Here is a 14,714-nt window from a genome sequence, read left to right on the forward strand (position 1 = left end):
TCCCTCACTGCTTTGTGATGCAGGTGACAGCATCTGAAAGCAATAAAGACCTTCCTAGCTGTGGCAATAACATCAGTAGTGGATGGGCAAGAGGGAAGCAAGGGCTGGGGAGAGAATTAGTAGCAGCAAGAAAAGTTTGCCAGCATGCACACCACCTTTGTTTATGCAAATTTTAATCGCTCCCAAGATAATATTGTTCTACAAAATACGTTTTGTCAAGATCAAAGCCCTTGCACCCTATGCAAAGCTGCATAATTCAGCATTTTGCTCCCATAAGCAAATAAAGCCCTTGAGAGAAATGCATGCCATCCCCACAGCTGAGATCACTCTTGGGTTTTTCAAACTAGTAGCAGCCAAGAGGCTGAGGCCTGACGACCTTCAGACACACCAGAGATGGAAAAATGTTTGCATTGACATGAAAATTCTGTGATTTATGTCGGGTGAATGCATTGTTAATATTTCTGTTGGAAGCAGCAGCAGAGACATGCTCTGCCATATTCTCTTTGCAATACTGGGCAGCAGCTTCCATGCTGCAGTGTGAAACCCTATTGACTCTTTACTCCTGAGGTTGTGTTATGTCCCACTGACACTGAGACCCACTGCTGAAAACCCAGCCAGAGCAGTACATGCAGAACAACTTCCCTGATTATTTATTTAGACCATTTTAGGGCATTTGAGCTTGCTAAAGCTTCAAACATTTTGTAAGCCTGTCTCTCAAGGGACAGATGCAGAGCCTCTTCTAGGAGCACTATGCCAGCTGGAAGGGTGACCACTTCCAGTGGCTTGTCATTCCCTCTGACAGTTGCTAAAGGAGGCACTTCCAAAACCATGTCGGTGAGATGAACTCAGGAGGCTTAAACAGAGCTTACACATAGGTCTCTGCTGGCACAGCTCAATGTGATTTTCTGCACTTGGGAAACAACTTCAAGTTTCCTCTCACTCCAGTTGCTAGATAGCTCAGAACTTTTTGCTTTATGAATTGCACTTTGTTTCCTGAGTTGAAGATCTCATCATGTCAAAGCAGGCGACAGATTCATACCTCGATCCAGCAAGTGGGAAACAGAACCTGCATCCATTTGCACTACCTGAAGAGTTTTCACATTTATGACAGCTAGAATGAAAAGCAACACTAAAACTTGAAAAATAGCTTAAGCCATCTGCAGGAAAATCAGCTGTTTCAGCCTTCAATTCACTAATGAGAACTGACTGAAATCAAGCGCACGTTATTAATTAAAAAGAATGTCATGGTGCCAGCCTAAAACTCAGGTCTTAAAAGACTGGTCTTTCTCTTTTACTTCATGTGCTACATGAAAACCCCCAGATGCAGGAGTACCCACAGCAGTACCACCTCCTGACTTCATCCTTAATTCTCAAAGAGATGTAACTGAAACATGACTTACAATGACTGGGACAGCTGAGACACGACTTACAATGGTTGGGATTTGAGCAAACAACACCCCCTCAAATCTTTGTCAAATACCAAAGCAGAACATTCAAAGACATAACCACTTGCATGCCCATCGATGTAAAATCAAATGTAAGATTTCAGTTGAGAAATATTTAGAAGAAGAAAAGAATGGATAATCAGTTCTGGAAACAGCTTCAAATTTCATTTCAAGTTAAAGGGAAATTGAAGTAAAATCTACTCGGTTCTTCATGGGCAGAGTTACTCTGCATTACAGATTAACCATGAAGATACAAAGTCACTCAGATGGCTGTGCCAAACCAGCCCAGTCCAGCAAGGATTAGAGGTTGACACGCAGCTCCACACATTGTCCCAAAGCCTGCTCAGGTTGGGAAGCTGCACAGATATGCTCAGCAACAGATAATTTAAGGGCAGAAACATTCACCCAGCTTACCCAAAGCTTTGCTTATACCCCTTACTCAACTTGAAAATGCCCATCTCTGATGTGGACGTTACTGGTTTTTTCTCAGTACTAGTTGTAGTAAAACTGAGGTCGCAGGCAGAGCTTGAAAGGACCCACTCCAGCCCACAGCCACCCCAAGGCACAACTCTGGACAGGCAGTTTTGCCCAGGGAGGTTGGGGAATTGCAGCTGCTGGAGAGAACTGGACGATGCCTGGCAGTGCACGCCATCCTTGTCGTTAGAAACCTTTGATAACCATTCCCTCGGTACGATTACAACCTTTCCAGTGGTGCTGTTATCTAAAATCAGACTTCCCAGCTTGTTTTCTTCCCAACATATCAAGACAGAAACACAACAGCTCCAGCGACAACGGCCTGTGTTAACACCGTAATGGCAGTGTCACACACTCCTACTTCATGCTACATCTCAGTCATGAGCTCAGAGCAGACTGCTTAATCCACTGTGAATGCCGCCTCTGACGATGCTTCCTCGTTGCAGGAAATCCCACTCTACAGGCACAGACACCTTTCCTCCCAAGATGTCTAAGTACAGGCAAGATAAGAAGCCCTTTTAGATTATGACAATAGGTTGACAACTTTTTCCTGTATGTACAATTCTTTTATATATTCTGAGCACATTTTCCAAATATTTTTAGTAAATTCATATACATTTAAAAAAAAAGTCTGGGTTTAAGTGTTTATTTAAAAGGCTTTATCATGACAAAAACAACTTAGACATTGCATTACGGCAGAACAGCCATTAAAATGATACAGCAACAAATTCATATTTGTTTTCCACTACAGGAAAATTTGGCAAAGTATTTAAAATTACATTTCCCTAGGGGCAAACTAGAAATTTCACAATGAAAGCCCTAGAACAACAAACCAAAGTAAATAATCAGAGTCTCTTTTAGATGTATATCTTTATGTACATAGAACAAAAGCATTGCAATGGAGACAGTGCTGCTTCAATGAGATTTTGAAGACCAACATAAAGCACTTTTAACTTATGATACAATTATTATTTCTAGGTAGGCTTTGTTCAGGGTTTGGGTTTGTTTTGTTTTGCTTAACTCTTTCTACAACACACAGCAACCCACATGGAAACCACCCCAAGTTAAGTGACAGGCCTTGCCTTGCTGCAGCCATCCCACACATGGCAGGGGCACAGTGCACCAGGCAGCTTTTTATCACGGTATTTGCTTTATGGAGCTGCCTGATGAATGATACAGAGACAAAACTTCTACTTAATACCTTCATGTTTGAGTGATGCAAAGTGCTTTAGCTTAGCCTTGCACTTAGGTGCTCACAAGTGGTTCAAGGGTCATACCCACCCACCTCTCACAGAAGCCAGGTGCTGGAGAATAACAATAGTAAAGCCATGAGGCTACTTCACACTGGCAAAAATAACAGAATAAAATGCTTCTAGATCATTTAAATACACATTTGTGCATACATTCCAATGATTTTACATAACAGCCAGACTGTAAGCTTTTCATCATTTGAAACCCTACAATTTAGAGAGGACTCAGTGTGAAAGCCCTCTGCAGATAAAATACAGCGCAAGCAGCCCCTCTCCTGTGCAGCTGGAGAAGCCAAGGGACAAGATTACCTGGCTTCCCAGAAATCATCTGCTAAGGCTCAATGAGGGCTCCTGCACTTCTGCCTTCCACATCTCTTAACAGCAGAGCCCAGAGTCCATCAGACAGTAGTGAGCCCTGGACCCTGTAGTAAGAGGTGAGTCTGCATGAAAACTAAAAACAACAAAAAAAGCTTTGCACCACGACAGAGGGCTAATTAAAATTAGTGAGCTTTCCCTGTGGCAGCATCAAAGGAATTCACATCTCTGACAGGGTAACAACCAAACCCAAAATACTGCCACTTAGGTCTTAAAAAGTAACTTAAAATTTGCTACTTCTGTTTCCAACTCCCTTTACCACATTTAAACAAAAAAATGTGTAACAGCAGCAGGGTATTTTAGAGTTACACATCATTAATCTGTGTAGTGCAGCAGGAGAAATTAAAACCAAGCAAGCTTTATTCTTGCAAGTTAAGAAATCAGAAGACTGAAATGGATAAACATGCTGCTGACCTTGTTCAAGCCTTCTAAGAGAGCCTTACCGATGAGATAGTCATCCATAAAAAAGGTCTCCTGGAAAACATGATGCTACTACTATTTCAGAGCACCCAGCTTCACAATTGTAGAAGTAAGCCTTCTGCTTTAATGATCTTCTAGTTTAGCCCATCACATAAATCTTACCACATTTCTAAATGGTTATATAACCAACGCAGCTAAAACCAGACATTAGGCACCAAAAATGTCTACATGCCTGATAAAGAACCACGGTGTTTCTCTCAGTTAAAAACAGCACAGATAATGTTCTTTTTACATTCACTTTACATCAAAACACCACAAATTCCAAGAAATGGCTCAAATCTGTACCGTAAAAACCAAAAAAGGCATGCACCTTACTGGCTTTATTTGCAAACAGTAGACAGGAAAGGTAGTCTAGCTGAGGAATAAGACAGAAAAAATGCTTTTCCAGTCTAGAAAGAACAAATTTTCTTTCAGTTGCCAGACCGAAGGCACTTTGTGTTTTTATACTTGCAGTCCTGATACATGAACTCCAAACCTGCAACAAGGCACAGAGTATTTGAAAAGCACCCCAACACCTTGGGAAAAGTGCACTGAAGTTCATGGGTGTTAAAGCAAATCAGGTATTTAGCAACAAAAACTACCCCCACCTTTCTGACATGTGTCACAACAGAGAACTGCAGGATGTCAGAGTCAGAAGGCATTTCTGAAAGGAATGGTTCAGCAACTTAGGTATGAGTTTTAAAGATTTCTAGAAAATGTCCAATTAGGCTGAAAAATCCCACTACCCCAGTGGGCCAACTATGGCCTGTTTATGTGAGGCAACAGTGGACATGACAAACCCAGCACGGTTCTGAGAGAAGAGAAGCGCGCGCAGCGCAGGGATGTGGAAGCTGCCAGGTCCTGGTGCTTTCAAACAACTGCTTCCCCTTCTGGCACACAGGCAAAGTGGGGAACATAGAAACTTACTGTGCCATCCTCTGAAGGAAAGAAAAAAGAAAAGGAGAAAAAAGCAACTACCCCCTTTTCAGTGCAGCTACTGAGCTACTCTGATGTCCCAGTGATTGTTAGTAGAAGGCATAATTCTTTGATGTGATGCAAGTCATCTTCAGGATGAGTCAACTCCCCGAACACGAGGGTTTCGTGTACAGGAAACACACAGTTCAAGTACTCTGGCAAATGACTAGGTTTTAGGCAGAACTTCATCAGTTAGAAGCTGTGGGCTTTATTTATAACCACTTAGATCTATGTTTCTCCATTACTGAAGATAAGTGAGTTGAAGAAGATTATACTCCTTCCTTTCCCAAACTTTGAAGACTCTGGAAAAAAAGTAGTTTCAGACATTGTAACCAGGATTGGGTGAGAGCCACGTACCTGTGCACAAGCCATCTCTCAAAGCAAAGCCTTGATTTATTAAGTCTGTCTTTAAATGGGAGCACTATAAAAGTGCTCATAGCAGTTCCTACCTGCAACTGCTTTAAACCTGTTAAGTTCCCTGCAGCTAGTTTTTAGCATACCAAGGAAACCTTTGTGTTATCTGGAGCACAGAGTCTCACCAAGGTCTTCTGGTATTAAAAATGACTGAGTGAAGTTTCTGAAAATACATGTGATATCCTTTCATATTTAGATCAGGCGTGATTTAAACTTTTCCATTCAATATGGACTATTCCACGTGTAATCTGAAGTTACAGCAACCTAAACATCCCATGCTTGTGTTCAATTAGCATAAGAGTGTAACATCTATGACTTTGAAATTTGTATTTTAAAACAAGGACAAAGTGCTTCCTTACTTAATCACAAGAAAAATGCAAAGCTCATTTAACTCACGAGGTCATTCCAAATATATAACATCTCAGCATCATGTTTTGCACTAAGTACGAAACTGCCTTTTCAGCCTGTATCATGACCCGTGTTTTGAGGTTTCGCCCAGTGTGTTTGCTTTCAGTTTCCTGTGCACAACAAACTACGTGGGAATATTTACATTTGGGCTTTAATTCACATGTTAAAAACCAGTTTGGGCTCAAAGTTGGATTCTAAAAAAAAGCAGTTCTTTTCTCTCTCACCTCAAAAAAAGAAAATTAAAATCACCAAAAAGCGAGAGAACGAAAATTTACTTTAAAAAAAAAGATTTTCAGCTGAAGGCTGATATTTTCAAAAGTATTTATGTTTCTAATGATATGGACTTGCACTTATGTAAGCTTTTAAAAGACGTTCATTGTAAAAGAACTAATAAAAGTTAATGACCTGCACCTTTTTCAGAAGTGTTCAGGTGGCAAAACTGGTCCTTAACTGCATTACTGGCTTAACAAATGTGCATAGCTATACCTTACTCTCCCAGTTTATAAAAAGGACTAACTTAACTTAAAATATTTGACTTCAGACTAATGATTTTTAATCATTATGTAATGCTATCCAGAAAGAATAAGTATAGAGGAGAAGTGAATCACTTCCACTGTAGCGCTTACACTCACTCAGGTTCGCACTGAGCAGAATGGATTGATTTCATCTGACCAGGTATCGCCTTGATTTAAGTTTTAAATAAGGATGCTCACTGAGTGTCATATCTCCTTTTAAGTCATTAAAAAAACCCCACAGCCATTACAAGCAGAATTATTCACAACAGTGTGAAAACCAAGTAATTGTGAAGTCACGACTGTTAATTTCCAAAAATAAGCCTTTCATTATTCGCTGAATGCCAATTACATGCCAAGAATTTTTAAATAAGCCCCAATATTGCAAACACAGAAACCAAGCTCTCCTTTTTTTTTTTTTTGTTTTATTTTGTTTAATGAATAATGATTCAGGCACTTTCGTACAGGAGAGCACCCACACAATTTATCACCACTTTCATCTGTCATCCCACACACTTGGCTTTTGCTCATATCAACATTTTTCAAAATGAATTATTTTCACTCTAGTTATGATACCAGTTTTGCAATCATTAGGGCTAGTGAAAAAATGATAGAAGCACCAGGTTGTTGAAATAGGGAAGTTGTTCGTGCCATTTGTAAAAATATGAATTTTTGAAGTCAAAAGTCTCTTACAATTTATCATCTGCCTGCAAACCTTTCAGCAGAAGTTATTATGCCATCAATTTCATAAGATGGTGAATAATCAATATAAAATTCATTAAATAGCTGCAAGAGAAGAAACCAGATCATGATTTTCAACTCATCCTCTGATTATCAGATAGTCTGGTAAGTAGAAATCCACAAGAAGGGCACAGAGAAAATCATTCAGCCTTCCTCCCTTGATAATTTCAAGTGATGAGATTTTATCACTGAAGTAGTAGACATTATTCTGCAGGAGAAAAATACTCAAAACAACCTCCCAAAAGCATTGCTTCTTGCTTCACTGCTACTATCTTGATGTCCTAATTTAACAGGATCCCCAAGCTGTATTCCTTACAAAATACTACCATGCTGCACAACAATAATTAATACAAAAGCTTCCTTCAAAAAATATTTTTTAAGCTGTCACTTTAAAAGGCTAAAAGCTACTAAAAAGATTTTACTATGCATAATATTATCACATCCTGACATCTCAACTTGCCAGGGTGTGAAGAAAATGCTGTACCTCACTAGAAAGCCCAGAGAGGTATCAAACTAACTTATCTACTGTATGAGATGATTGCTCATCTTTGGCAAGAGTCAGAAGAATGACGAGTTGAAAGTAAAGAGTCCCCCACTGTCAAAATGGAGAAGAACCAGTGAGTCTGAAGTACCAGCTGACATACAGACCTCTTATGGAAGTTCATCTTCTGAGGAAAACACTGGAAATTGTCAGAGGACATTCATTTACACATTATTCAAATACAAAATATACCTGCACCCTCTAAAAAGAATATGTTAAAATGTTATACAAAGGTGGGAAGGAGCGGGACGGGACAAATAAACCAAAACACAGTCATATTAGATTGACAGAGAGATGCCAAAGAGAAAGGCTGAAAATACTGACTCCCAACCCAGCATTTGCTGGAGATGCTGACAATGTTAAATATCAGCATCCCCAACAATGCTCACGTTCCCCATACACACAGAAACAGGATTCAGTAACATTTAAACAAAACTATCACCAACATCTGTAAAGATTTATTCTTAAGAGAGGGCTTAGCACCTGACTCCAGGGACAGCAGATTTCTCTCTCTCATTTGACCAAATAAAAGCTGCCCTACCAAAAGGCCTAACTGAAGCAAGTCCTACTCATTTGATTAGATTTTATATTAACATGAAAAAGGTCAGAGATCCTGATAGTCATATTACTGTGCTGGTATAAAAATATTAGGGAAATAGCTACTATATATCACTTCCCTAGACTACATAAATCAAATTATTCTGCTTGAATGTGAAAACTGCAATCCCATTCCTATCCCACAGAGGCCAAAAGAAGACTGAGGAGAGCATACAAGTATATACAAGAGAGATGAATTATTTCTATTTATCTGAGCGACCCAGCATAGCTGGAGAAAACAGCTGAAACCCTTCTGTCACACGTGTAGGGTATGGGTGTCATATTTTGTCAGGTTTTTTTCTATCCCATGAAGAAGTCAGCAAATCTGTTGGGAGAGTGGGTGTTCTGTGGAATGAATCAAAGGTGTCTCGAAATGGTAATACAAAAATCTAGCAAAAAACTTTACTTTTTTTCAAACATGCTAAAACCAGAAGAGAAGAAACTATGCCCAAGTGAGACCATAGTAGGCGTCACAGTCTTCATTCCAAAGCCACAATTAACTTCCATTCATATACTGCCAGGAGCAAAACTCTCCTCAGTGTTGTGTATCAGTTGTTATAGTGGGACAAATATCAGTGCTCTCTTCTCTCCAGTTTTGAAACAGCACTGATATTACTACTTGAGGAAGGAGGTATCACTGATCTCTCTCACCTCCCTGCACCCTGCAGGCGCTGGCCAAGGGCTGAGATACTCACTGCTATTCCCTGCAGTCTCATTCACTACAGAAAAGGAAGCGACTAACGAAGTTTCTGGGAATCCCCTGTGCTTAAAGGAAGATCACGAAATTTAATCAAGCATGAATGAATTTCACTACAGTCCAACTCCCAGGAGAAAGAAATCTGTCTGGTTTTCAGGCCATCCAAACCAAGCCTGGGCAGACCAGGCAGTCAGCAAGCTGTGTACCATGAGTTACGCTAGCAGAAGGCTCAGACATGGGTAATTCGCTTACAGCAGCGGCAGCAGGAAGACTGTCCTGCTGGGTAATTAGCACTGAAATTACCCACAGCACCACAGATCTGCAGCATCCTATAGCTAGGAGATTTTCCAGTTACCAGGTAGGGGTTCTTTTTTTCCTTTTTAGTTTCTACCTAGGAATAGCTTATGGTTTTGCAAACAGAAGATTATTTTAATTAAGCCAGCCACCAGTCTGTATGCTAATTAGCACTGACAGACACAACGTTGGGGTCCGTGCATATGCCATGGCACCTCACCATGTCACATGGCCAAACATGCCATGCACAAGCAATCTATTCACTGGATGAATTTTTAGGAGAACATCAAGCTCCCCTTTCTCTTTCTCTCTCCTAGCATTTCCTGGAAAAGGCTGTTTCTCTTCATAAGAGCACTACTCGGGCACTCTGCACTTCTATAAATAATTCCATGAACAAGATTAGATAAGTCCCCCTTTTCCAGGATGGCCCTCCTGCATGGTGTATGGAGCTTCTCCCACAGGCTGCTGCTTTGCTGGCTGAATCTCTGACCAGCACACAAAGCCACGCTTCTCTGGTCAAGAAGCAAACAGGATTCCCTGCAGAGCCTTTATGGCTGTCAAACTGCCTGGAAGAGTCTACTGCCAAGCAAGCCAACAGCATCCTTCCCCTCAGGGAACACATCAGCCTGGGAGATGAATAAGTAGGAGACACTGCAGAAATGGGGAGCACTAGTGAGCAGAATGAATCTCCATGTCCTCAGTACTGCAGGGTGAGCAGGAAGTAGCAGTATGTGAGAATATGGTACTATGAAAGCAGTACCATGCTTTAGGTCAATGATTTGAGAAGTGTAGAAATAAAATTCATTCTTCTTTTGGACAAAAAGAATATAAACATGATATGTTTTAACATACAAAGTCAGCAGGCTTGACATTTCTAAGAGATTACCAGTTGTCGAGCAGTTTTCCTAAATCCTGGTTTCTTGGGAGTATTTTACTGAGGTATCACATATGCTAAAAGCAAAGTTGTTTGCTCAAAGTTTTCTAAAAGCACGAAGTATGTCAGCAAACTCATGTGCTGAGTAAGAGTGACAGCTAAACATTTACAACCATGGAAGCAATAAAAAATTAACATCTAAATGAAAACTGAATAATCATTACAACAGGGTTTGGTTTTTTTCCCTATGGGTTTAGTATCCTTAGAATCTGCATTAGCACACCAAGGGAATCGTGATCATCCGGTTACCTTTGGGCAGCTCATCACAACTGACCAGGAGTAAACACTCCAGATTTAATACTGAGGACACTGAACACGTGGTTTAAAAGACTCTGTAACTGCCACGTGTAAGAGAGTCATAAATAACTGCCAGCCTGCGTGTAGTCGAGTTGCTTACCGGAAATCATTATTAACCTGTCCTAAACTATATGCACAGCACAGATAATGACTTTAATATCTTTTCCTTTAATTAGTATTGAATTTTTTCTAACTTTCATTCTTGACCTACTGAACCACGGGAGCAATGCCACAATTCCCTAGACAGCCAAATGCTTAACAGAAAACTCTTCCTTGAATTTTAAGTATTTTCTTCAACATCTCCAATGTCAGTTTTCTAAATTCTTCTATGGTTTTGTTCTTCCAGACTACTGTACATCCATTTTGTGCATGTAAATCTTGATAGCAGGAAACCATTTAGCTCTGCTCTTTACTCCCCTGGCAAATGCAGGCTGCACTGGGAATATGACAGTAGGGCTCAAGGTTCAACACAGACTAGCAGAAAGTTCTTCTGAGTAGGAGACCAGAAAAGAATACCCTAATGGCAATTACACCAAAAAAAGAAAAACAAGAAAAAAAAAAAAAAAGAGATGTGTCAGCTTTTTTTCTCCATGGTTAGTTCTGCTTTACCTAATTAAACAGATCTATTTAGATACTACACTGAGTAATTCATAATGCAATGGTGGTTTGGTTTATAATGAAAAATGTCCTCTAAAAATTGCAGAATGAACCTCATACATGTAACAAGGAAATAAAATCAAATTCAGAGCACCAAAACCAACAAATCAGTCGGTCAGTTTATGCAAGGGATTATAAATAACTGGACCCTGTTAGCACAGGCAACCACACCTAGGAGAACCCAGCCAGTCTTGATCCTATGCAGGTAACTTCTTGAGGGACAGAACAGGTAAGGGAGGGGAAACCACAAACAATGAACAAAACACACCCCCCCAAACCTGTACCATTCCTGCCAAGAGAAGGAAAACAGGGTCTGCTTGTATATGCAGGTGCTGTTTGCATCTCTTTTGCATTTTAACAAATACTACACTGATCAGAACCTGTACAGTACACGTATATAAAGTGGAATAAAAAATATTTTTAATTGTGAAAAGCATTTCACCCATACAAGTAAAATATACATATTCTATTAGTGCTTCTCTCCATGAGGCTTCTAACATGTATTGTATACTCTGAATTATTCTAGCTCTTCTTGGAGCAGCAGCATTATTAAGCATCTAAACAGTCCTCTAATCTAATTGCAGGAGTTCACAATTCAATTTTACATTTGCTGTTTAGTTGTTCACATTAACCTTTAGAGCCCTTCAATAAAGGAAACTGTCTTTTAACTGAGAGAGCTCAGTACTACGAGAGCACCACTATTATTTCAGCATCAGAGATTCATAAAGCTTACAGCTACCCTCTGATTATGGCTCAACTTTTTAATTTCAAGAATAATTCAGCCTTTATTTGAATTTAAACCCGAGATGCATTCACTAATCATTTGTCATACTTTACTCCAACTGTAGGTTCCATTAAACTAATGGTAATTAAACTAATATGGATTAGTTTAATTAGCAGAGAAATGAAAATGCCTTGGGACTCTCCAATGTATGGCTTCCAATATTTACTATCTGAGTATGAAACTCCATCATTCAAGATTAATTTAGGCAAGACAAAACTGTCTCATGCAATAATATACCAAAACTACCAGCACTGTCAGTTCTAAGAGTTACTAAGTTCTTATTATACTTTCAATTATTTACACAGTGACATAAATACACAGTGCTCCCCTTAATCATACCAAAGCAAGTGAACTGCAGGGGTATAAGGACATTTTGTACATAAATTTAAACAAGTATTTATATGCTATAAAATTTATATACCATATAAAAATGTATTATCAACAATGCCCCATCATAACTATCATACCAAAGAACATGCCAGATAATACACACAAGTTACAAACCGAGTAGGCTTGAACTGAAAACTAGAGAGAAAACACTGAATACATTGGCATTTTCAGAAAGACATTTTTTAAATGAGAACCACGACAACTCTCTAGACCAGCTAAATGTTACAGTTAAAATATTTGAAGAAGTAAATCCATATTGCATCTCAAATGAAAAAATAATGCAATACCTTCTCCTCGACACATAAGGTTTTGTTCATGTGAAACTGTTCAAAAACAACTTTAAAAATAGTTTGTTTGGAATAATAGCTACTCATTAAAGCATTTAATAGTGAAGATAGAAACCAACCATACAAAAAAGTATGATCTGTGTCTGCAAGTGAACAGCCACAAATCCAACTTCTACTCTCAGCTGCACAGGCAAGGGACTAAAACAACACACCCTTGAACCCCCCACATGTTGGTATTGTAACCAGAAATAAAATCCTTCACAACATGGAAGGTTAAGAGATGTGCTCCAGCAATGAGAAGCGGCCAGTTTTCAACCCCCTGCACAGCAAGCCTTTGCCATTCTTATATTGCACAAAAGTTTTTCTGAACAGAATAATTGCTACTGCTGAAGTTGTTTTAAGAGTTTGTAATCACTCACAGAACTGCTTACTAAACTACTCTCAATGTGTTGCCCACTTGTTTCTACAACGAATTAAGAAGTAATTCTCATTGTTTCAAATAAAAATAGTGCAAGAAGTATGGAAAAATAAGGCAACGATGAAGAGTAGGGTCATTTTAAAACATGACTCCTTTAGTCAAACACACATTTCAAAACTTTTTCAGAAACAATAAATTCTTAAAAGGAAATCATACCTGATACTCTTCTGTTGTATCTGTTAACAACTGGAGCTGTAAAATAAACAAATTTAAATTAGAATGCTATTTATTATTACAGATTCAAAGTAATACATCATCTCAAATCAGCATGATACATTTTTACTGCACAAATCCCATACAAATCTCTTTAAAAATACACTTCAATATTAAGTTTCCACCAACTTACTTGCCAGCCAATTAGTGTTTAATAAAAGTTAAAACATTCTTTTCCAGAAGGCTGTTACATGCTATGATGCAGGGCAAGCAGTTTTGGGGTGGTTTTTACCCAAATTCTCAAAAAAAGGTACCTCTGTAGAGTTTATCCAGTCTTAACCCATCATCAAACCCCAGCCCACTTAGCATCATCACAAAACATTTGAGCACTTTAAGTTAGCTATACCTACTTAACACACATCAAAAGCTGATGGAACTTCTTAGATAAACTGTTCTGTAATCCCACACAACACCAGCCATGTAGCTGCTTCAGCAGTGCTCCTGTACTAACTTCAGTCATTTATCCTTGACCAAGGGTATCTTCTGTAAGGGCACACATTCACATTGAAAAATTCTGGATGGGGGATCCATTGTTGCTTTGTTGGGGGATATACAAGGTATGTAAACTTTCTCCCTCACTTGGTATGACCTTCCTGACTTTCCCTATTCACATACATGTCAACATTAAGCCAACCTTCAGCAAACAGTATTCTTTCACCCCTTCACCATAACCAAGTTATTCTCTTTGTGAGCTACTTCAGTCCCAATGCAAAAAATAATCTACTTCACCCAGAACAAAACCAAAAAACTACACTCCCCTTCACCACCATCACCTAAAGTAATTTTATCTTGAATGCTTGATGCTTTTCCCATTCCTCTTCCCCCCCTCAACCGATAATCACAGTTTTCCTGATACAACCAGTGACCTTTCCATTCCGTTCTTTAAATATTTAAGAATGACATCAGCCTTTATGACACATCAAAGCATATGCATCACAGAGCCAGATTCATTAAACACATGCTACCAAAACCTTAATGATCAGAAGTTAGAAACTTGTGAGTGTCTCAGCACCACCTGAATGAGAACAATGCTTTCTTCAGCAAATACATAAGAACTCAGCTACTTTGAGTTGAGACTACCCTGGTCTATATTAAAACACATAACTGAGAAAAAAATGCCAGAACAGCAAGATCACAATTATTATTGTGCACTCTTTTGTAATGATAAAAGGAAATAAGAAGAAAGAAGAGGTTGGAGGGGAAATAAACAGGCTAACTCTAAACTAACAGAGTTTTCAGCCAGATCTATCAACAGGGAAACGATGTCCAGTTTAACAAGAAGTAAAGGCTTAAAAGATTATTTTTAATTTTACAATTTAGATCAAGACCTAAACTCCTGTAACACAGCATAATCCCTATGAAAATAACCCTGACATGGTGTTTCAGGGTCGAAGAAGTTCAAAACACTGAATGATCAACTTGAGAGTTCAATATATATGTTATTTCCAAGCCTTTAAGCAATTTCTGACAGCAGCACCCAGTCCTGCAAATA

The 14,714-nt window shown here is 39.1% G+C and overlaps 1 protein-coding gene across 1 annotated transcript in view; it reads right to left on the reverse strand.

The window, feature by feature from the left end:
- PRKAR2A (protein kinase cAMP-dependent type II regulatory subunit alpha) overlaps positions 1-14,714 on the reverse strand; it is a gene marked incomplete at its 5' end in the record, with an annotated part of 60,483 nt that overhangs the window by 24,726 nt on the left and 21,043 nt on the right. Inside the window, one exon of the mRNA XM_084269584.1 lies at positions 13,166-13,201. Coding sequence (XP_084125710.1) covers positions 13,166-13,201 — 36 coding nt within the window. The remainder of the gene's footprint in view (positions 1-13,165; positions 13,202-14,714) is intronic.

Source organism: Gallinula chloropus (assembly GCF_964237585.1).
Source record: "Gallinula chloropus genome assembly, chromosome: 12".
NCBI classification, from domain to species: domain Eukaryota; kingdom Metazoa; phylum Chordata; class Aves; order Gruiformes; family Rallidae; genus Gallinula; species Gallinula chloropus.